The sequence below is a fragment of the Leptonychotes weddellii genome, chromosome 8, assembly GCF_054177405.1.
Source record: "Leptonychotes weddellii isolate Sample4059 chromosome 8, ASM5417740v2, whole genome shotgun sequence".
Lineage (NCBI taxonomy): Eukaryota > Metazoa > Chordata > Mammalia > Carnivora > Phocidae > Leptonychotes > Leptonychotes weddellii.
Genome location: NC_138376.1, coordinates 58,358,749 through 58,383,234, shown reverse-complemented (window position 1 = coordinate 58,383,234; position 24,486 = coordinate 58,358,749). Strand labels below are relative to the sequence as shown.

Sequence of the window (24,486 nt, the reverse complement as noted above, 5' to 3'; positions counted from 1 at the left end):
ATAATTGACAGCTATAGACTATTTCATCTAATAACAGCAGAATATACATTCTTCTCAATCTCACATGTAATATTCACCAAGATAGACCACATTCTGGGCCATGAAAACACCTTAATTTAAAACAGTAGAAATCAAACAATGGAATTAAACTAGAAATCAAGATTAGAAAGGCAATTGGACAGTCCCAAATATGTGGAGATTAAACAACACACTTCTAAACAACAGAGGGATTAAGGAAGAAATATCAAGAGAAATCTTTAAATATTTCTAATTAAATGAAAATGAAAGCACAATTTATCAAAACTTGTGAGATGCAGTGAAAACAGTGCTTCAGGGGAAATTAATAATTAATTGAATGCATATATTTTTAAAAAGATAAAAGAGTTAGGGGCGCCTGGCTGGCTCAGTCATTAAGCATCTGCCTTCAGCTCAGGTCCTGATCCCAGGGTCCTGGGATCCAGCCCCGCATCGGGCTCTCTGCTCTGCGGAAGGCCTGCTTCTCCCTCTCCCACTCCCCCTGCTTGTGTTCCTGCTCTCGCGTGCTCTCTCTCTGAAAAAAAAAAAAAAAGATAAAAGAGTTAAAATCAGTAATCTAAACTTACACTGGGCAAACTAGAAAAAGATAAGCAAATTAAAGTAAGCAGAAGAAAAGAAATAATAATTAGAGCAGAGTGTTCATTTTGGCAGCGCATATACTTAAAAAATGGGAATGATACAGAGAAGATTAGCATGGTCCTTGTGCAAGGTTGACACACAAATTTGTGAAGTGTTCCATATTTTTTCACCATATTGTACACCTGAAACTAATATAACACTGTATGTTAACTATACTGGAATCAAAATAAAAAACGTAATAAAAATTGCCATAAATTACAAAAAAAAAAAGAATTAGAGCAGAAATCAAAACAGGAGAAACCAAGAGATCAAAGGAGAAAAAGCAACAAAACCAAAAGCTAGAGCTTTGAAAAGATGAATGAAATAAATAAGCTTCTAGCCAGACTAACAAAGAAAATGAGAAACAGGAAACAAATTATTAATATCAGAAATGAAAGAAGGGACATCACTACAGATCCTATGGACATTAAAAGGATAATAGAGGGGGCTCCTGGGTGGCTCAGTTGGTTAAGTGTCTGACTCTTGATTTCAGCTCAGGTCATGATCTCAGGGTCGAGATCAAGCCCTGCATCAGGCTCTGTGCTGAGCAGGGAGTCTGCTTGAAATTCTTTCTCCCTCTCTATCTCTCTGTCCCCCTCCCCCTGTAGGCTCCCCCTGCCAAATAAATAAATAAATATTTTAAAAAAGGATAATACAGGAATAATATGAACAACTCTATGCCCACAAATTTGACAAATAAGATGAAATGGACCAATTATTTAAAAGACACAATTTTCCTAAACACACACAAGAAGAAATACAAAATCTGACTAGGTCTGTATCTATCTGGTAAAGAAATTGAATCCATAATTAAAACCTTCCAAAACAGAAAACACCAGGCCCATATGGGTTCACTGGTGAACTCTACCAAATATTTAAGGAAAAAATTATAACAATTCTTTACAATCTCTTTCAGAGAATAGAAGCAGAGAGAATACCTCCTAACTCATACCTGCATACCAAAACCAGACAAAGACATTAAAGAAAATAAAACTATAGACCAATATTTCTCATGAACATAGACGCAAAGATCTTCAACAAAATATTATTTCCTATATACCACCAATGAACAGGTGGAATTTGAGATTAAAAATACAATACCATTTCCATGGTACATGAAATATGTAGGTATAAATCTAACAAAATATGTACAAAATCTGTATGAGGAAAACTACCAACTGATGAACAAAATCAAAGAAGAACTAAAGAAATGGAGAGATATTCCATGTTCATGGATAGAAGGATTCAATATTGTCAAGATATCTTTTCTTCCCAACTTGATCTATAGATGTGATGTAATTCCAATTGAAATCCCAGCAATTATTTTGTACATACTGATTCTAAAGATTATATACAGAGGTAAAATATCCAGAATAGCCAACACAATATTGAGGAACAAGAACAAAGTTGGAGAATTGAAACTACTGACCTTCAACACATATTAAGCCAGAGCAATCAAGACAGTGTGGTATTGGTGGAAGAATAGACAATGGACCAAAATAGAAAGCCCAGGTGAATCTAGACACAGACCTTACACCCTTCACAAAAATAAACTTGATATGGATCACAGACCTAAATGAAAAATGCAAAACTATAAAACTCCTAGAAGATAACATAGAAGAAATCTAGATGACCCAGTATGACAATGACTTTTTAGATTCAACACCAAAGTCACAACCCATAAAAGAAATAATTGATAAGCTGGACTTCATTACAATTAAAAACTGTTCTGTGAAAGACAATGTCAAGAGAATGAAAAGACAAGCCATGGGCTGGGAGAAAATATTTAATATACATCTGATAAAAGATTGTTACCCAAAATATACAAAGAACTCTCAAAACTTAATAAGAAAACAAACAATCCAATTTTAAAATGGGCCAAAGACCTTAGTAGATACCTCACCAAAGAAGATGTACAGATGGCAAATAGCCATATGAAAAGATGCTCAACATCATAAGTTTCAAGGAAATGTGAATTAAAACAAAGTGAGATACACTACACATCTATTAGTACTTATGACCAAAATTCAGAACACCAACATAGCAAATGCTGGTGAGGATGTGGGAAAACAAAAAGTCTCATTCATTGCTGATGGAAATGCAAAATGGTACAGTTTGAAGTTTTCTTACAAACTAAACATACTCTTACTGTATGACCCAAAGGAGTTGAAAACATATCCACACAAAAATCTGCACACAGATGTTTATAGCAGTTTTATTCATAATTATCAAAACAACCAAGATGTCTTTCAGTAGGTGAATGGATAAATAAACGTACATCCAAATAATGGAATATTATTCGGTGCTATAAAGAAATGAACTATTGGGGCACTTGGGTGGCATAGTTGGTTAAGCATCAGACTCTTGGTTTTGGCTCAGATTGTGATCTCAGGGTCATGAGATTGAGCCCCGCATCAGACTCCCAGCTCAGCATGGAGTCGGCTTCAGACTCTCTCTCCCCGTCCCTCTGCCCTGCCCCGCTGCAGTCTCTCTCTCTCTAAAGTAAATAAATACATCTTTTAAAAAATCTAAAAAAAAAAAAAGAACTCAAGCTATGAAAAGACACAGAGGAAACTTAAATGAGTATTACTAAGTGAAAGAAGCCAATCTGTAAAGGTAATGTACTATAGACTCCAACTATGTGACATTCTAGAAAGGCAAAATTATGGAGACAGTAAAAAGATCAGTGGTTGATAAGAGTTGAGGGTGGCTGGGTTAGGGATGCATGGGCAGAACACAGAGGATTTTTAGGATAGTGAAAATACTTTATATACCATAATGATGGACATATGTCATTATACATTTGTCTGAACCTATAGAATATACAACACCAAGATTGAACCCAGATATAAACTATGGATTTTGGATGATTATGATGGGTCTATATAGGTTCACCAATTGTAAGAAATGTATTATTCCAGGGAGGGGGGGATGTTGATAATGAGGGAGGCTATGCATAATGAGGGTAGAGGCTATATATGAAATCTCTGTACCTTCCTCTTAATTTTACTGTGAACCTAAAACTGCTCTTAAAAAGTCTTTTAAAAAACAAAAACTATATCCAATTATGTAAAATCCTAAGTATATCCCAACTTCTGGTGTGATAAGTATAATGAAAAAAATGTAGATGATTGTTGAAGCAATTATTAGCATTAGTTGACCATTTTTGGTGTCACATTTAACCAGCTATTAATTAAAGTGACACATCTAACCAGCTATTAAGTGGTGGCATTATATTCCTTTTGCTTACAGGTGACAGAAATCAAATGTGATCTATATTAAGCAAACAGGAGAATTTATAATATGGATATAGGATTTTCTCACCCAACCCAAGGATGGGAACTTGGTATCACGTAGAACAATTTAGACAACATTTGACCTAGCATCATTCACATGGAGGAAAATTTAGTAAGTAGCAAGCATTATCAAACAACTGCTTAGTTCATAAAAGAGAGATGCTTTGATTATTCGGATGGACCATTTTGTTCTTGGATCACATCAAAGAGTTTTTTCTTGTCAATAATTATAACAAAAATTATAGAAAAACTGACACTTTATCATGTAATATCACATTTAATTCTTATAACAACACTGAAAGGTAGGTGCTATGACTTCCATGTTACAGATGTGGAGGATACAACTTAAAAAAGTTAAATGATTTATATGTGGGTAAGAAGCTGGAGAGTAACAATGTTAAGGTGTAAATTCTTTCTGCATCCAAAATCAATGTTAATTTTATTCCATATTGTCATGAAACAATGTAAGTAAATTTCAGTTTGGAAATTCTGAAAAACAATAGTGATTCTCTGTATCTGTTGTCAGTTATGTGCATCTTATACCTTGCTCAAGTTTGAGGGACTTGGGATTGTTAAAGAAATATACACTCAAGGTGCCTGGCTGGCTCAGTCAGGAGAGCATGCAACTCTTGATCTTGGGATCATGAGTTCAAGCCTCACGTTGGGGGTAGACATTACTTAAAAATTTAAAAAACAAACAAATTTAAAAAAAAAAGAAATATAACTTGTGGACACTGTGGATATAGGCAACTTGGAGTTATCCAGTCTTGATATATAAATCCTCTTCTCACAAAGATTTTTAAATCTCTTTAAATACATTCTGAAAGGAGAATTTAGAATAAACTTTGCAAATGCCTGACAGACTGGGATTTGGTTTTGTGAAAGGAGGGAGATATTAGAAAATGCCATTTTTAGTCAAGATAGTATAGCATATTCAGCATTCTCCTCTTGAGAGTAATGTCAAGAGACATAGGCATACTAGGCCCTGTAATGTTACCTGCAAAAAGTTAAGAGGTCTTCTAAAATATCCCTTAACTTCTTAATGGATTTGACTTTTATGTGTTAAGAACTTCTATTTTAAATCTTTTGAACCAATAATATTACTTCCTTTGTCTTCTCTTGGAAGTAGCAAATACAAGTTGGGGGTACAGTAAGATATCATGTGTCCTAAATCTCTCCTTTCAAGCTTTAAGGAGTGCTCACAGGATACGACATTACTTACGTAGCATTCTTGCCAAAAACTTTAATCTAATCATGAGGAAACAATCAGGGAAATTCAAATTGAGAAACATTCTGCAAAATAATTTGCCTGGACTCTTAAAAAATGATCAATGATGAGAAAAATGAAAAAGGCTGGCTGGCTGTTCTATATTAAGGGAGAGTAGAGAATTAGGCCAAATAAATGCAATGTGAGCTATCTGATCGGACTTGGATCAAAACAAGAATACAAGGAAGGAAGGAAGGAAAGAATGGCAAGCTATAAAGGACTTTATTGGGACAACTGGAGAAATTTGGATCTAGATTATATATTAGATAATAGTATTAATGTTAAATTTCCTAAGTGTGATAATATATAGTAATGCTGTAGGAGATAACCTTTCCCTTGGGAGATATATTATGAAGCATTCATAGTAAGAACAACAAAAAGAACAACTTGCTGGTCTCTGTAATTCTAGATTTTGATGAATCAGTTTGTGTTCATCCTACCCATTTTCATCCTGATTTTATCAGTTTTCAAAGTATTAATATTTTTTGTCCATTTTCTGACAGACAATTTTCCATGTCTTTACGTCTTCTTAATTACCTTTCTCTAAGTGGTTTCTTGCTTTATGGCCTTATGTTTTCCTTGAGGTACGGTGACTAACCAAAAAATATTTCTAGTGCTGATGTACAGTACTATGTGATAACGCTTTATATTTCCAGCACTCTTCCTTGTGACACTTTGCATTTGTTTTTGATACAAAAGCTTTTTAGGACAATGTTTTACAGGGAATCATATAAAATGACGATAGATCCTTTGTCTAGTGGTTCATCTTGGGAGACTTCCATTTGATATCATTGGCTTGGTCCTTTTTTCCCCAGAAAAGCTTACTGACAGCTGAAAATTAGTAAATTTTAATGTGTATTTGTGTGCCTCATTGTGTTGTGAAACCTGAAACTTGCCTGGCTCCGGTGTTGACTCTGGGGACATCAGCCATCAGTTTCTGTTCTTCATAAACTTACTAAATTTTGGGGTGCCTGGGTGGCTCAGTTGGTTTAGCATCTGCCTTCAGCTCAGGTCATGATCCCAAGGTCCTGGGGTCAAGTCCCACATCGGGCTCCCTGCTCAGCGGGGAGCCTGCTTCTCCCTCTTTTCCCTGCCTGTGCTCTCTCTCTCGCTATCTCTGTCTCTCTCTTTCAAATAAATAAAATAAATAAAAAATCTTTTTTTTAAAAAAAGGAACTTACTAAATTTTTCCCTTGCAACTGTTCAAATCCTCTTTACTAAATATTGCTTGCCTATAGGTCAAATAAAATATTGATATTATGTGTATATATGTATATATATATATGTGCTTTATGTGTTCTGTACATACCTAGTCACACATCTAAGTGTGGTTTTGGTAGAAGAGGAATAACAAGAGTGTGAACTCAAGTAAGAGTGTAGGCTGAAATGTAGTGAAAAGAACATGGACTTTAGAACAAGACACTTGTCCCTTGAATCTTGGTTCTGACCTATCCTTGCTTCTGGCCACAGTTGAAACATGGGAACCATCTATGGCCTTCCAGGATGGTTTTAAAGAGAATGCCTTACACTTAAAGTGGGTTTTCAGTCCATATTAGGCCTCCCTTTGTTCTTCTACTTGAAAAAGTATAAAAGTAGTAATAACTAACATTTTTCAAGGTCTTATTATGTACTTAGGCCACGCATGAATAGGGGTTGCACATATTAATAGCATGAGACACGAGGTTGACTGGTTAAGAGCAGGGGCTCTAGAACTAGCCTTCCTTGGTTCAATTTCTAACTCTACCAATAACTAGCTTCAAGATTCAGGGAGTTACTCTCTGCCTCAGTTCTCTCATCTTTAAAGTGGGGAGAAAATAACAGTGTTTTCCTCACTAGGGCCTTGTGAGGATTAAATGAGATAAAATTCATTAGACACTTAGAGCAGTGTCTGACATATAATAAGGACTTAACATATGTTAGCTTTTATTATAAAGTGTTATTATCTCATTCAATCCTCTTAGTAGCCTGGTGAGTTAGATAAAATTACTGTTCATATAACTTGTGGGAAACCGACCATAAGTGAGGTGAAATAATTTGACCTATGACACTCAGTAAAAAACAGAATTAGGACTTGATTCTTGTCTGTTATTAATTACTCAAATTTCTCCTTAATTCTCTCCAAGCTAATTTCTTATGGGGATTGTTTAAATAGTCTGATATAAGAACTTGTCAAAAAGCTTTTTGAAAGTTTAAATATAGATTTTCTCTCTAAATCTCCTTAGTCATGCTTATTTATCCCCTCAAACAACTCTAGCGAAACCAACAAACATCATTTCTCGTCCAGAAGCCATGTTGACTCATCCATGCTAAATTATTCTCTTCTGGCTATTCAGCTATCCTACCCTTTCACCAATACCTCGGAAAAATTGCAAGGCTGACTAAAATTTGAAAAGGAGAGTGTAAGCTTGGACAAATCATTTCACCTCCTTGAAATGGGATTTGGACTAGATAAGCTGTAGGCTTTTTGCCAGCTCTAAAATTCTATGATCCTACCTGTGGAATCATCGTGATTATGGATGGAATGACTGAGACCCTCTTTTCCTCTTGCTATGGGGCCATGCTGAGGCACCATTCCATTGGTTTGATATTCTACTTCCAAGTATGTTTGTTTTCCTTCTGATTCTTTAGGATACAAGATAAAAGAGACAAAAAGTAAGGAAAATGTACAAAAAAAGACATACTAAAGTTAAGAAGCAAAGGGAATTTCAGAGGGTAAAAGAAGGATTTGATATCATTCACTAAAGTTAGGCTTCCTTTTTTTGGTCATTATTTTGGTATTCTGTGCCCTCCCTTTATTGACCATATCATTCCTTCATTTTATAGTCAAATAATACTATAACAGAAGTTCCGAAGAGGCAGAGCTGATATCCAAATTTGCAGGATATTCTGGTGTTTTTTTTAAATACAACACATATTTTGTTTCCTTCCCTTCAATGGGAAAACTGTTAATGGTTCCATGTGCCCACGCTAGTCCTGTAAAATTAGGCAAACTGGGGTCGTTGTTAGGAACCACCCTACTACACCTCCAGAAATGACCATAGTTTGTTTATCTAATAAACACATTCCAAGAAAAAAAAAAAACACTGAGTTTATTAAATGTCTGTTGTATATTCTGAATTGTTGCATATACGGGGGATACAGAATTCCAACGTTCAGAGACTTCCCTGAAAAAATCTTAGTGAGTCAAAAATACTATAAAACTATAATACACCTGAAAGCTGAGCTGTGCTACGAGAGACATACAGAAGACATTCTGGAAGCATAGAGGATGAACACCTCCTGGCTGTTTGCTAGGAGAAGCATACAGAGTTTTGCAAAGAAGCAATAGATAATTGGGTGGTGTCTTGAAAACTTCATGAGAATTGGTCTGCTTTTGAGATGAAGCTTCCAGAAAGAGGGACCAGCATGTCAAAAAATGAAAGAACGGCTTATTTGGAAAACTAATTCCATATCGGAGGAGTTTAGAGTACTTGTGGTCCAGTGGGTAAAGTTGAGTGTGGAGAGGTTGTGGGAGGCAGATTATGAGTAATTTCACATGTCATACTAAGGATGTCCAGGAGTTCATAAAGTATCATTGATGGGTTTTAAGCAGTTGAATGACATGATCTGATTTGTTAGCAGTATGCATTTCCCATCATAAGAGAACATCTTAGAAAGGGTTCCAATGGCCTTGTTCAGCTAATCAATTTCCAGGGCTTAATATGGTGTCTAAAATATGGTAGGTTCTCTATAAATGTCTGTAAGGTACTAAATAAATGAATTGATCAATTAATGAAAGAACTAAGCTAGTTAGAATTTGCTTCTGGACTACATATCAAATTATTTACAGGGGTGATGATGAGATTTACTCTAAAACATAAAACTTTAAAGCAAGAAAGGGGGTGTTTGGGGAGATAGATAAAATAAGATTGTCTAGGGGTACCTGGGTTGCTCAGTCAGTTAAGTGTCTGACTTTAAATTTTGGCTCAGGTCATGATCTCAGTGTCCTGAGATCAAACCCTGCATCAGGCTCAGTGCTAGACGTGGAGCCTGCTTAAGATTCTTTCTCTTCCTCACCCTCTGCCCCCACCCCTTCTGTACTCTCTCTCTCTCTCTAAAAAAATGGGGGCGCCTGGGTAGCTCAGTCTATTAAGCGTCCAACTCTTAATTTCAGCTCAGGTCATGATCTCAGGGTCCTGGGATTGAGCCGAATGTCAAGCTCCATGCTCACTAAGAAGTCTGCTTGAGGATTCTCTCTCTCCCTCTCTCTCTGCCCCTCCCCCCACACCCTGGTTGTGCGTGCACTCTCTTTCAAAAATCAATCAATCTTTTTTTAACAACACCAAACAAATAAATTAATTAAAATAAGATTGTCCAAATGTAAATAATCATGAATACTGGGAAGCTAGTACCCAGGGGATCATATTTCTATTTTCTTTACTTTTTTGAATGTTTGATATTTTTCCATGATAAAGAAGTTTTAAAAAATTGTTCCTGAGCTAAGGCAACTTGATTTCTAGACTTGAAATGTTAATGTGTTGAAGCATAAATATTTCAGTTAAAAAGAACTAAGCTTTTAAAGAATGATAATATATATTTGTAACTTAAAAAACTAAAAGAAAAACCCTAAATACTGTAAAAATTTTTGGAGTTTTAATGTAATTCTTGACTCTAGGTTTGGAGGCTTTCAAACTAATTATGGTTAGAGAACTTCTTAACTCAAATATCTTTATAGCTTATATTATAAAACTGAAACTAATCTGTTAGAAATTCATAATTTTTTAATATGGAAATCATACCCTTATTCCAAAAAGTGTTGTGAAAGAAATGCTTTCACATTAATCTATATCACATTCAACTGATTTCACAAAACTTTATGTTGTTAATATTGCAGTTACTAAAAATAACTTGATGGAATTTATTCCTGCTAGTATTTGTAAAATATATACATTTAGTACTAAAAGCATTTGGGTTAAAACACAGAAAAACATAGTCTACATGTGTAAGTGTATCATTGTTTCTATTTCAAGAATGTGAATTCATTATAGTTAAATTTGAATGGTATGTATAGCCACTGATTCCTATCTCTTGCAGTCCTTTCAATAAATTGAGGTATTGCTGCTGAGTAAAATCATGTTTTAATAATTGACAATTTCTGGAGACTGACTAGCCTATCACTGAAAACTTTTTCCTTCCAGATGCAGCCTTTGCAGGGGGGAGGGTGGGGTGTCTCAGCCTCTTCACACTAGCTGTCATATCTACAATCAGCCTATCTCCATGCCCTATACTACAGTACACAATAATGAGGGTCAAACTGCAAGCCCGCGTTTAAATGATGGTTCTTCAGCTGATGCACAGAGAAAGAGTAAGCATGTTACAAAAAGGACACCATAGAAGTAGGAATGGCATATGGAGATGAGGGACAGATATTAAAGGTTGACTTTTGGTCCTTATATCAACTCATACAGTTTTGCCCAAGAAAAAGAAACACAGCTTCACAGAAGTGGTACAGGTCACCACAAGTTGTGATAGAAGTTCTTACTTATTTTTCTGTTTAACACTTACAAGTTTCCATCAAAAGTCTCAATAATGAAAAGGAAAAAAATCAGAAGCCACATGAGAAACTGGCTGATTGAAAGGGAAAATGACCTTTGTAATTATTATCCTAATAGAAGAATGCTAGGTTAATAGGCATTAGGAAAAAATATCTTACTATTTTGCCATGGAAATTTTCCATTGTGAGTCCATCAAAGATTCCTTTAAAAAAATTTTAGGCATGATGCGACCTGGCTCTGCAAATGAAGTACGTTTCCCATACTAAATATCTCAAAGAGGTTAAGTTAAGCAATAGTGATCACAGAGTGGTTTGAGAATATAAGTTCTCTTCAGCCACTATTGGGAAACTTTACAAACAAGAGTCTGAAAGATACATTAATTACCCAAAGAATAGCTTCTAAAATATCTGTAATTCCTCTAACTCAGCAAAATCTAATATCTAAAGAGGTCACATTTATCTTGACTTTGGCAAAAATGCTGAAATAAAAATTGGGGAATACAAAAATACAAATATATACTTCCCAAACAGAAAATGCATGTTGCTTAGTACCTGATTCTTTTCTTATGGAAAACTACAGGAAGGCTTTTTTTCTTCCTTTTCACAGCAGTTGTGTAAATTATTTCTCTAGTCTTTCGTGTAAATAATCAGAAGAGCTGAAAATAAGAGCTCTTGAAGATTTTAATGTGTGACACTCTCAACTATAAGAAGCAAAGAATAGATCCTCTATATTTTTAGAGCTCTTAGGATATATGCACATTAATTACATATCTTAATTCTTATGTTTGGTTTACCATTGGAAACTAAAGTTTCAGTGATGGAAGAGAAAGAAAATTTTATAGAGACACTGTAAAAACTGAAAATGTGGGGCTATCAGGGAAAGATGGAAATCTTATACATATACTTACCAAAAAACCCAAAACACTGAATGACAAAAATAAGCATGAAGTATAACGTGTGCATACGGGAGAGGTAAGGATGTCAAGACATTTTAAAAGGCAATATATTTCTTCTTTCTCATATGATGTGACTTACTCAATATTCTTTTTTTTTTTTTAAAGATTTTATTTATTTATTTGACAGAGAGAGAGAGAGGGAACACAAGCACGGGGAACAGCAGAGGGAGAGGGAGAAGCAGGCTTCCCGCAGAGCAAGGAGCCCGATGCAGGACTCGATCCCAGGACCCTGGGACCATGGCCTGAGCCGAAAGCAGACGCTTAACCGACTGAGCCACCCAGGCGCCCCATGACTTACTCAATATTCTTAAGAAAAATGTTCCCTAATGATGTTCAGTAAAATCACTTCTGATAACTGTTGAGAGAAAAATAACACATATGTGCTTACAAGGAGATTCAATTTAAAGGCTATATTAGTTTTTCTATAAATCATTGTCATCTAGTAAGTTTTTATGTGCATTAAAAAACCGACTGTAACCATTTTTAAAAAAATATTTTATTTATTTATTTGACAGAGAGAGAGAGACACAGCAAGAGAGGAAACACAAGCGGGGTGGGGGGGAGGGAGAAGCAGGCTTCTCGCGGAGCAGGGAGCCTGATGAGGGGCTCGATCTCAGACCCTGGGACCATGACCTGAGCCGAAGGCAGACACTTAATGACTGAGCCGCCCAGGTGCCCCTACTATAACCATTTCATCTGCACCCATATTTTTATGTGCTCAAATGTATGCATGAAAACTATGAATGCAATGGGATTTGTAGGTGTAATCTCAAAAGCAAATTACAAGCTTTTCTTAAATTTTGAACACACACATCTCAGTTGAAAGATCTACTTGTTATCAATATTATTTTAAATTTTATAACTGTATAATAGAATGCATTCTTTGGGCTAATCACTATTTCAACATATATAAGTATACCCATCAAAGAGAATAAAATAACAGAAGCATAAGTTAAGGAGATCTTTGCCAAGTATATATACACCAGAAGAAAAATAAAAGCAATTTACAAGTAAGGTGGCATAATTAGAATTTTCTGTAGGAATTCAGAAAATGGAAACACTTTATTACAAAGTCAGTTTAAATCTAAATTGGCTTCATTCTCAATTTTGAGTTGGATCTTACTTTCATATACATCTTACTCTCATAGTTGAGTCTCAAGTCAGACTTGTGGGCATTATGTCAGTCAGATCTTACTCTTTAAACAACCATTCTTCTTCACCAACAGTGTCTACTGTGTGTCCTTGATTCTGAGTATTTTTATTATGTAGAGATTCCTCACTAACTTGTCATATAAATCTCTCCCTTTTCTTTCCATGAATAAAATAATTTTTCTTCTTGGGGTTTTCAAAGTTTATGAATTCAGACATATGTAAAGGCAAGTGACTAGTTAACTCTTGTCCTCAAATCCCATCTTTAAATCACACTGATAATTGTATGCATCATCCGAGACACCACCACTAGCAACTTGCAAAGCCTCTGCATCTCTTCCCCAATCTACCTTCTCTTTTCCACTGTTCTGTGTTCAGTCCAGCCCACTCTTGATCCATCAGACATCTGCACATGATAGAACATGCCTACAGACTTCTCCTTTAAGTTTCCTCCCATCTGGAACAGCTTTTTCTACTTTATCCACTGTGCTGCTCCAAATTTTGTGGGAATATGTTCTAAAATTGCTTTTCTTCTTCAATCTTCGTAATTGTACTGTTAACTCATGAACTGATGTTAAAAATATAAATAAGTCCATGAAGCTATGTATTTCTTGTGCACACTAAGACTTAAATATAAAAAAAATCTAAGCTACTAGGATTATTTAATGTGGAGGAAAAAGGTTGAGTAGTGAATTACTAATAACATTCAAATAAGTAAGGAATTATACAATTGTTGGTAACCAGCTAATCTTCGCTACAGATTAAAAAGGAATCATGCTCTAACATAAGTAAAATTTTTCTCAGTGAGATATAAGGGAGACAATACAAATTGTTAAATAATGGGTTGGCTTACTGAAGCTGGTTATCTTTATTGTTTCTGTAGCAGCCAAACAGTATATCTGCTCGTATGTTTCAAATTTGATATACATTCAAGCTTTGTGAAGGAAGAAGAATGTCTGTGTAGAGAGAAAGTCAAATAGACATGGACAGAAACATACAATATTGGGGGGCAAACCAGAAGGAGGAGTGGGGTGTGTTAAACAAGACTCTTTTGATAGCTGTATTTTGTCATTAGGGCAGATTATTTTTTTAAAAAAGGTATTTTTTGAAGAAGAGTGCTTTCTACTTTTCCATTTCTACACTTTAGAGGATAAAGTTTTTGCTATAAAAAATAAAAAGAATAATACCAAAATAAAAACAAGACTTAATATATAGTTTTAAAAGTTGTATTTGCAGAGGTTTTTTTGGAGTTATATATTATTTCATCATCCTAGTGGAGAGAAAACAAATTTCATAAATGTAGTCAGATCTTTTCATTTATAAATATTATCCCATCTTGTTCCAGGAAGGACTTAAATGGCAGCATTTGATTATTTCATTGGAATAATAGCTTATCAGGATCAAGACAAACTTTTTGTTAAGTGTTAACCTTGTTTCATGTGATGCCGAGTGAAAAGAAGTGAATTTTACAGAAACTTTTACATTTCAAGAAAAGTTTGTAATTCCCCTAAAGAGACTATATTATATAAAAATATTTGTTGTTAGCTTTTCAAACCTTTACTGTTGTTAGCCTTGTTATATAAAAGGCATGGAAATCTTTTTAAATTGACATTTTATTTTTGAAGTCCATGAAAAAGTTAAAATAATCAAACAAAAAGGGGTATAGATGGAATCTGAGCTATCCTTATATGCGAAAGAGTTAACACTGAGAAAAGAACTACAAGTGCCATGGCCTTGGGAACTAAAATATAGGCTTCAAGGTAAAATTTTCTTTCTATTCAGTATGTACAGACTTTCTGCATACATATGCACAATAAATGACTTAATATAAACCTTATAGTTAATTGATGATGTCAGAATCCAGAAATGTGTTTCATGTTTAAAGAAATTAAAATCATATAAGGGAGTATTTTATTTGTTACATTTGAAGGACTCAGAAAAGTTCAATTAACATCTATTGTTAAAAACAAATACTTTATTTGGTTGAAGAGAAGTTTTAATTTTTAGCCAGTAACCTACATTTTCTTATAGAGGATTGATAGTAATAAATTAATTCAAAGGCAAAGTTACAACTATCTTCAAATTAGGTCTTTGAAAAAGAAACTCTAAACATTGACAAAGGTTAGTCAAAATGACAAGAGCATTATATTCAGAAAACTCAGAAGGGAAATTTTCCTTAAAAATTTTTTAGTAGCTAAGTACTGCTATCAACTTTGGAAAAGTTTTCGTGGCTTCTAAATGAAAAGCATACATGAGATAATCATACTAGTTTTCCATGTTTACATAACACTCACAAGACATATATGGAAAACTTTACCCAGAGTAATTTTATATTCCATGTCATAATTTGGTTTATTTTCCTTTGCAAGGATAAAACATCTATTAGTAAGAATCAGACTAATCCAAATATTTCAAAACCACAAGATTATTACTATAATTTTTAGTTCCTATAATCTGTTTATATGAAGAACATCATGATAATGTAAAATACCACAATTATTTGAAGAATATAAGACTTTTTTAAAAGTTAAAATAGAAAGCAGCAGTCACAGAAATAAAGAGAATTGCAAAAAGGCATATTAAATGTCTGCCCTTCAAACCTAACTATCCAGAAGCAAGCTACTTACCTATAATAGATAGAATGGAATAAATGTCTTTAAAAATGCAAATATTTTCAGTATTTGAAGGATAGCCATTTCAATAAATAACAGTACTCTGATAACCAGGCTCCAATAGGACAAGTCATGGTAACTTCTCTTTTTTATTGTGAGTAAGATTGTTCTAAAAGGCAATTTTTACATCCTATCATTCCAAAGAGGTTTAGGCTTTTTTTTTTTTTTTTTTCCCTCACATGTAGGATGATTTCTGGATATTTAGTATAGGGCATCACACCGGTGCAGTCTTGCAGTGCAACCCGAGGCAGCTGCAGCAAGTATTTCTCACTAGTAATGTAAGGAGCTAGGAGGGAACAAGGCTTGAGGAAACAATCTAGAAAGCCATAATACAGCTTGTTGGTCCTTTACCCACAAATAACCTTTTTAGACCAGATACATAAAATGCAGTTTATTATCTAAAATTTTAAAGGAGAATCTTTTGTTAAATGTTAACAAAGAACGACTATCCTAATTCCTTTTAAAATGCAATCCTTAAAAAAAAAATCAACTATCAAGTCTTTTTGAAAAGTGCTTAAATCATCTGGAGATAAATATCACTTGGTGTCCTTGTTTTCTAACAAACGGCTTTTTCCATTGTTTCCATTAATTTCACCCATATTCGTTTTTTAAAAAACAAGGCCCTTACCCTCATCAGCAAAACACAGATGTATGATTTAGCATATAAAACCGGTAATTACATACTAATTTACGAAAGATTAATTTTTTCTCTTTTCGTCAGTTTTCAATAAGTCTTCCCGTGATTAACTGTAAACAAGAATGGTTTACACCTCAAATTAGAAGCCATTAATTAGCATGACGAAGTCAACTGTAAGATACACAGATAATTTAAATTATTTAATCACTAATCACCTTGGCTAAACTGTAGTATACTCTTTCAATATCCCTCGGTGGGTTATTGATCTGTCAGTAAATTACCTCCAGATCAGTTAGAGATAAATATTAGCGTTCTTTCCTTTCTCTCAGGTTTACGTTATTCCTTCTTGTAAACACTTCAAAAAGCTTTAAGGTTCTTTAATCCCAAATCCCTAATTAGCCATCACTAGCCCTTTTGTAACCAGGAAAAAGAGTATCTGAAGTACAGATCAGGAGTTCGCTTTGCCCGTACAACAATAAAAAAACATCTTTAAATGTAAAATGCTTAAGGCAATGGCAATAATAAAAGATATATGCAGAGGTGGCTTCAGCAAATAACGGGCTTGCAAACGCCAAGTGCTTAACAAAAAGAGCCGAACCTCTATTGCAATATACGGCACTCCAATAAATTACACAACACTTTGCATAGGCTGCAGAAATAACGCAGGACAAGACTTACACAGATGCCAATCCGCAGCATTTATACACATGCACATGGCAAGAGACAGAAACCAAACACTATCATTCAACTCGGGCCGGGTAGCGCGATCCCGAGTTTGCCCGGCGCGAGAGGGCTCTGCGTGTGTGTCTGTGTGCGCGCGTGTGAGTGAGACCCATCCTCGAGGCATTTCCCCTCTTTGGGCAGTTTTGCTTCATTTGTTTCCCATTTCTGCTACATAGAAACTAACTTCCATCTCAGCCCCAGCCAGCGCCGCTGAATAGAGCCTGTGCTGCGGCTTCGTGTGCGTCAGATCCCTCCGCGGAGCCGTCCCCGGCCCCCTCCCTCCCGCGGTCGGCCTCCACAGAGAAAGCGCCTTTCAGCCAACCGGCGGCTCCGGCTCCGACATCTTCTCCGACTGGAAATAAATAAATAAATCGCACCTTTAGCCGGGGAGGAGGGCGCAGGGGTCTCGCCACACTGGGTGTGGGGGCCCTGGGGCTCGGGGTCGAAGGCACTCCTTTTTTGCGCCGGGGGGCGGGGGCGCGGGCCGAGGACGGGGCCAAGCCCGGGCCGCGAAGGCGGCGGACTCCTTTCTGCGGCGGAGGGATCCGCGGCGGAGGCGGCGGCGGCCGTAGCCGCTGCCTGAGAGTTGTTGTTTCCTCCTCCTCCTCCTCCGCCTCCGCCGCCGTTGCTTGAATGGTGGAGCCGAGGCTGGGCTCGTGAACACACAGTGACAGCTATAGGGCAGGCGGCGGCACCATCCCCGCTTCCCCTCGGCGGCGGGGTGTCCCGCCGGCGGCCCTGAAGTGACCCATAAACATGTCTTGTGAGAGGAAAGGCCTCTCGGAGCTGCGATCGGGTAAGTCGGGGGGCTGCTGGGGCCGCTGGCACCGGGCGATTCCGCCCGCGGTCCCCCGCCCCCCGCCGCCCGGCCGCTAAGCCTGTGTGTCTCCCCGTCCCCCTCTCCCGCGCAGAGCTCTACTTCCTCATCGCCCGGTTCCTGGAAGATGGACCCTGTCAGCAGGCGGCTCAGGTACGGCGGCGCGCGACGCGGGCCGAGCCGGCGCTCGCCGCTCGCGGGCGTGGGGGAGGGCGGCGGCGGCGGCGGCGGCGGCGGGGCTGCGGCCCGGGGCGCGGGGCTCAGCTTTCCCCGCTTTGTTGTTGCAGGTGCTGATCCGCGAGGTGGCCGAGAAGGAGGTAAGGGCGGCGGCGGCCCGGCGCATCTCGCCGCCGCGCGGCCGCTCCTGGGCCGCGCCGCCGCCACCGCCGCCGCTGGGGCGCGGGGCGCGGGGCTCGGGGTCCCCGCCGGGGCGCGGGGCGGGCGGGGGAGGGGAGCGGGCGGGCCGGGGCTGGGGGCCGGGCTCACGGGGCGTCCTCTCCCCGCAGCTGCTGCCCCGCCGCACCGACTGGACCGGGAAGGAGCATCCCAGGACCTACCAGAATCTGGTGAGACATTCACGTCGCGGAGCAAAGAAACTTTTCCCCGAGTCGAATAAAAATTGAATTTCCCGCAATTTTTTACAGAGACAAAAACTTGGCCCCAGAGCGTGAAAGCTCCAAAGGCCACGGGGAGGGTTGGGAGGCCGTCGCGGGGGCTTCGGGGGGCAGTGGTCGGGGGCACCCGCACCCCGAGGCCGCAGGGGCTGCCGACAATTTATTTGTGATATTTTGTTAATGTGCTAGAAATAAAGATACGTCATGAGTGTTGTGCAGTGCAAGGCCGGAGGAGGAGGGGCCGGCGCGCGCGTCCGTGCGGGCGCGGGGGCGCGCGCGAGGCGGCGGCAGCGGGAGCGGCGCGAGGGAGGAGGGCGCGCTTGCTCGCTCGCTCACTCGCTCGCTCTGCACGCGCGGTCGGCTCGGCTTTCTCCTGCCCCACACAATAGCTGGTGACTAACTGCTCCGAAGTGGCATTAGCATTTCACAAGCAGGCTATTCAGCCGCAGCGGAACCGTAGCAAGGCGTTATTTTTTTTCTCTCTCGATTCTTTTGCTTTCCTTAAATTCAGAGCTACGGTTTTTGTTTGAGGGTTTCAGTTGGCCAGAGGCTCATCTTGCTTTTACCAAAACACATTCGCAGAAGTGCAAAAGCCTGTAACACTCTAAAAGCCAGAAGTTTAACAGACTTTTTCTAATTTTGCTATTTCTTGTGTTATTCCGCTTTTTCAGTTAAAAACTATTACTGGAGGCTACTGAAAAGTTTTGATTTTTACCCTTATATTTATTGTGGTACGGAATCTGGCAAGTAAAAGTTTTTCAGCTTATATTGGGATATATTTTGTTTAATAGCATGAAAAATACCGGTTTCTTAATTTTGTGGGTTTTCAAAGTGAATATGTTTAGTAATTTCTAAAAATTGTCTTCTGAAAGTGGACCTATTAAGTATTGTGACTGGAAAAGTAACGTATTTGTATTCGGTTGTTATATTTTCCATATTCTGTTTTCCAAACTGATTTAGGTTGTATGAATATGGGTGTGTTCGGCAGTTAGAGCAGTCGCACGGGCAGGGGACTGGGGGCGGGGGGGAGGGGGGCTTAATCTGTGCAGTGCAACTGATTCAGAACTGATGTTTTGAGGTAGTTATAACGAGTGATGTTACTTCATGAAGGCTTGTGAAATGATTAGGAAGTTTCAGCTACTTCAGAATTGAATGTGAGGTGAAGGCATGACGTGATTTTGATGGGTTTTGTTTTCATTTGGATGTAGAACATCTAACTTTTGGATCTGAATCTCTTATGATTTACTCTGTTGTTAAGTTCCCACAGATGTTGAAATGAGGGCAATTTACGTTTAGGAAATTTAATGGAAACTTAACAGTGTATATGTTTACAACTTTGTTAGTTTTCAAGTAGTAATTGAGGCTAGTTTCATTTAATACTTTGCTACAGTGAATGATTTGGGGGGGGCGTGTAAATATTTGACAAAATCCCTAAGTGGATTCCACGTCTTCCTTATTTGAAAAAAAATTAAAGGAGATTATATTCTGTTTTTAAGAATCGGGCAGATTTTATAAAACTTTTTTTGCATTTCTTTTTACAAAACTCATCCTTGCATCTCATAAAAACCCACAAACCCCTGTCACTGAAGATTGCTGTGTTTTCTTACCTTGGAAACTCTTAGTAATAATATATTTTTAAAAATGAAACAGCTGATGGTGTCTTTCCAAATTATGGGAATGTCTGATGCTTGTAAGAATATCATTTTGTTTTCTCTAGTAAAAACAGGGGTACCAATGTTCATTTTTAATTTGGGGGGGAGGGTTTCTTATCTCTCAGATATTAATAAAATGAATTTATATTCCCTGTCTCTTTATTAGAATTGGGACAATAAGTGGTGTCTTCATTAGTGTTGTTATGTTTTCAAAATCCACTTATTTTGCATGGAAGTGGATTTTCTTGTTTGGAGTGTTTTCACCTTCTTACTGGAATAGTCGTGTTGGCATACTCATGAGACGGTTAAGAATTCTTGGTAAAATTTGGAGTTCTCTGGTTCATTTTCTCTTTTTATTCATTTAGCATATTAGTCAATCTGTATCTGCTGGATACAAGACACCTTTTGGAGACTTTTATATCCATCAAACTATATATCTAGGTGTGTGGGTATTTGGTTTAACTTTGTTTGACTTTTTGAGAATCAGACATTTTGGAACACTAGGTATCTGAGCACATTTTTGTTTAATAGTAGGATCTTGAAATTTTATGTCTAGGTAAGCACATGCAAAATCTCTTGTATAGTGTTCTCTATTATCTTAATTCATTCTTATGACCTAGAAAACATTTAAGTTGCCTTCAGTTAAACTTGAATTTACTTAACATTGGTTTTAAGTTTATTTTGATGAGTTAAACGAAAATAACTATTGTTTGTGGTTTCAGTAGTGTCTACCTATACCTGGAAATTTGTTGCTACATTAACTGATAAATTGAATAATATTTTAAATGGAAGAATTTATATATCAGATTGACATTTCTCGAAAAACCTCAAATTACAGCTATTTAAGATGGTGTATAATATTTGTACTTGGGAGGTTAAAAACAAGCATAGATCAGTGTTTGTACTCAGCCTACAAATAAAATCACAGTGATTGAGTTTTGATCAAGAGGAAAGTAGAGTTTTAAGAGTAGTTTTAAAGGTTTACAACTAAAAAAAAAGATGTGCTTATTTCAGGTGTGATTGAAAAAGTTATGATAAAACATGATTATATTACCATCTAAAGATTTAAAACATTTTTAACCGTCAGTAGAATTTGATAGGAAGTTGAGTGGTTTTTTTCTTTTTTATGGTGTATGTTTAATCAGATTTTATATTTTTAAATAGAGGTTGATTTTAAAACAAGAGGATATATTATAAGCTTTCATTAGAATTCTAATTTTTTAAAAGGAGCCATGCATTGGTGGCAAACTTTGTTTAGAACAGGAAAACTCGACTAATTTTTGGACCAAAGAGAAAGCTTTGTCATTTATTTCTGTTTGATAGTGGAATTGGTTGGTTTATTATTGAATAGTGGTTATTAGTTGGTTTTGCTATCTAGTTGTCAACTTACTTAGTGGTGATTGCGTGCTTATGAGGCAGAATTTTTAAACATTTTTACCAGATTTACAATTCTGATTACATTTCTTACTTACAGGGCTTTTTTTTTTTGAACTGGGTTCATGTTTTGCTAATCTGTTAAAATGATGTAATTCTTATTTTAATTTTTGTAGCAGTATTTGGTTTTCTTAAAATCATTCCACTTATTAGAAATCTTTCTGTTCAAGTGAAGGACTGGGAGTCAGGAGATAGGGATTGTGATTTTTAGCCCTGCAAACAGTCAAGCCTGCAGGTTACCTCAAGCAAGTCATGGAATTTCTCTGGACCCGAGTTACCTCATTTGTAAAATAAGTGAATTAAAATTTTTCTAATCTGAAAACCTGATTTTGAACTAGAAATAGTGAAAAATTGTCTCTAAAAACTCAACTCTTTCATTTTGTTGTTGATTATCCAAAACACAAAAAAATAGATATGGAGAAAACATGCAGAGTAGAAAATTGTATAAATGCTTTTTATAGTGCCATTCTTAGGTTGTAATATCATATCTTCTTAGAGATAGATGAATATTTTTGAGACACTAACCACATTGTAGACTACCTCTTTATTCTGTAATTAGTATGTATTTCTCCATGGTTTAAGTACTAGTTTTCATAAATTATTGCTGGGCTTAAATTCAGAGAATAAGAACCATGAATAGAATATACTTAAGTATATCTTAAGTGTGCATGTATTTAGAGTATGCTGATTAATGTGAAAGTTAGGGGACAAGTTTTAGGGGAAAAAACACGTTTTTGAATGAGGTATTGCTGTCCTATATTAAAGATAATACGGTGTTTTTAAAACCTAACCGGTATAATTTTGGGAGTGGGGGGTGACAAATAATGAAGTGAATGTGCCTAATACAGTTACCGTTTTCTTTTTTAATAGAGTATAAGTAAAATGGTAAGCTCAGCTTGGTAGTCTCTAAGAGAGGGCTTTAATATCTCAGTAATCCTTATAATGAACAATACATTATGTGTTAGGGAAATGTTACATGCTAAAGGGCTGAAATGGGCAAAACTTCATCTTTTCTTACCCATACAGTTGTTCTATTGGTATATGCCATTATTACAGAAGTTTGAGGCATTTACAAAGATTTTTAAATGGAATAAGTACCTGTTAAATTCTTTATACTCCTGAATAATTGTAAAGTGGCTTTGAACATAAGGGGGAGTTGGATTATCCCATCCCCAACTACACAATAGTATTTTTTTTTTTTAAAGATTTTATTTATTCATTTGAGACACAGAGATAGAGAGAGAGAGAAAGCATGAGCAGGGAGAGAGGCAGAGGCAGAGGCAGAGGCAGAAGCAGGCTCCCCGCCGAGCCAGGAGCCCGACGTGGGGCTCGATCCCATGACCCCGGGATCATGACCCGAGCTGAAGGCAGACGCTTAACCATCTGAGCCACCCAGGCACCCCCACAATAGTATTTTATATGACTGTTTTGAGGCAGAATAGTACTGCTGGAGTCTGTTCCCCAGTCTGTAAAATGGGCTAATAAGAGCGCCTATTTTGTAGGATTCTGTGAGTGATAACTGGCACTTCAGAAGCACTATGTAAGGGTTTGTGTTGCTATTATCAGAACTTTAGTCATGGTAGTAGTTTCCAGTTATTGCTTTATTAATGCATGAAAGTTTAAGAAAAACAGTTTTATTCCAGAAACAAGTGTGCATAATTTTCTGAACATAGCAGCTACAGTGTAAAAAAGACTGCTTTAAACTTTCAGAAGATACTGTCAGTATAATTATGTTGTAGATCCAAGATGAAATAAGTAAGCCTAAGATATAAAGAAAAAAGTATAATACCAAAAATAAATAATTTTTAAAGCATTGTGGATAGAATTCTAGAAAAGTTTTGGTTGTCTGTATAGTGATTCTATGACTCTTTTTGTGGACCAATTAACATTAAGAAATGTTTGGGTGGTTGAAATCTCCAAAATTGATTAGAGAATATATGAAGGTTTTGTATCTTTTGGTAATCAGATGACATTTAGGAATATGTGAATGGAGTTTGGCTGTTGCTTCTGTCTCCTTCTGTTCAGAGATTTGTGTAATTTTAAACTCCTCACGATAATTTGTATTTTTGAAATAGAGAGGAGATGTTTTGTCAGTCTGGCTTAAAAATGTATATTTTAAACAGCTTAATACAGACTTTTTGAATTAATCTTTAAGTGAGGACTAGGTTAAATAAATCCTGTGAATGGCAATTTTTTAATCCACTCAGAATTTGTCAGACCACAGGTTTTTGGTTTTTTTAATCTAGAAACTCCTTCTCTTGTCTACTGAGGTCGTTTTCCTTTTTCCCAAATTTTGTAGTTATCTATCATGTCACGACAGAATTTTAACAAATAAAACTGTATCCTAGACAACTTGTTCTGGACAAGAAATACTAGACAGGTTCATTTAATTGTTTACATTTCTGAATTCACAGGAAAGTATCTGTAATACTAAGCAAAGCGGAAGTTAACAGTGTACTAAGTGTATTCATTTTGATGAACTTTAATTGAATTCAAGAAAGGTATTAAAATGAGTATTTTTCTTTTTTGTTTTTTGTTTTTTCATTTTGAGTGTATTTTTCTTTTAAGATACTTAAGTTGCTTTTGTAATTACATCTAAAAGTAATAAAGGCTGTAATATAATAGGAACCAAATTTAAAATTTTAGAAATAAATTTAAAATGTGTAAAGATCAATTTTTATTTTGTGAGAAGACATGGGTACAATTATGAGTAATTTGTGAAAATTAATAATTTTGGAATGAATAAATATGTTACTGAGCATATGGAATATAGAAAATTTAAGTATTTAGATTGGAGAAAATGATAATACTTCTTTTCTCTATGGAATTTGAGAATTCAGTGTGCTAAAAAATCAAAGTTACGATATAGAAGAGTGAAATATGTGAGAACCTTTGGTCACTACAGAGAAGGCAGTCATCAAGTGTGAAGCAGGTCCAGCTTTATTTGCCTTACATACACGGAAGCAGCCTATTTGAGCTCAAGGATTACAGATAAGGAAAAGGATGGTTGGTTGGAGGAGAATTTTTTGATACTAAGAAAATGTAGTTAGCAACATGATCTAATGCACCTCCTGTTAAGTTA

The 24,486-nt window shown here is 36.7% G+C and overlaps 1 protein-coding gene and 1 non-coding gene across 4 annotated transcripts in view; both read left to right on the top strand.

Annotated features, from left to right (window-relative positions):
• Nucleotides 1–671: 671 nt before the first annotated feature.
• On the top strand, nucleotides 672–781 carry LOC115937190 (U6 spliceosomal RNA). Its single transcript, XR_004072512.1, has one exon. It is a non-coding gene; the product is annotated as a U6 spliceosomal RNA (small nuclear RNA).
• Nucleotides 782–17,459: 16,678 nt separating this feature from the next.
• The window catches only part of PHIP (PHIP subunit of CUL4-Ring ligase complex), a 135,077-nt gene continuing 128,050 nt past the window's right edge, over nucleotides 17,460–24,486 (top strand). Inside the window, exons 1-4 of one of the 3 annotated variants that reach the window (XM_081828573.1) lie at nucleotides 17,460–17,683; nucleotides 17,799–17,857; nucleotides 17,992–18,021; nucleotides 18,211–18,270. In XM_081828573.1, coding sequence (XP_081684699.1) covers nucleotides 17,644–17,683; nucleotides 17,799–17,857; nucleotides 17,992–18,021; nucleotides 18,211–18,270 — 189 coding nt within the window. In that variant the 5' untranslated portion in view covers nucleotides 17,460–17,643. The remainder of the gene's footprint in view (nucleotides 17,684–17,798; nucleotides 17,858–17,991; nucleotides 18,022–18,210; nucleotides 18,271–24,486) is intronic. The other 2 variants (XM_081828571.1, XM_081828572.1) reach the window with 2 other exon arrangements.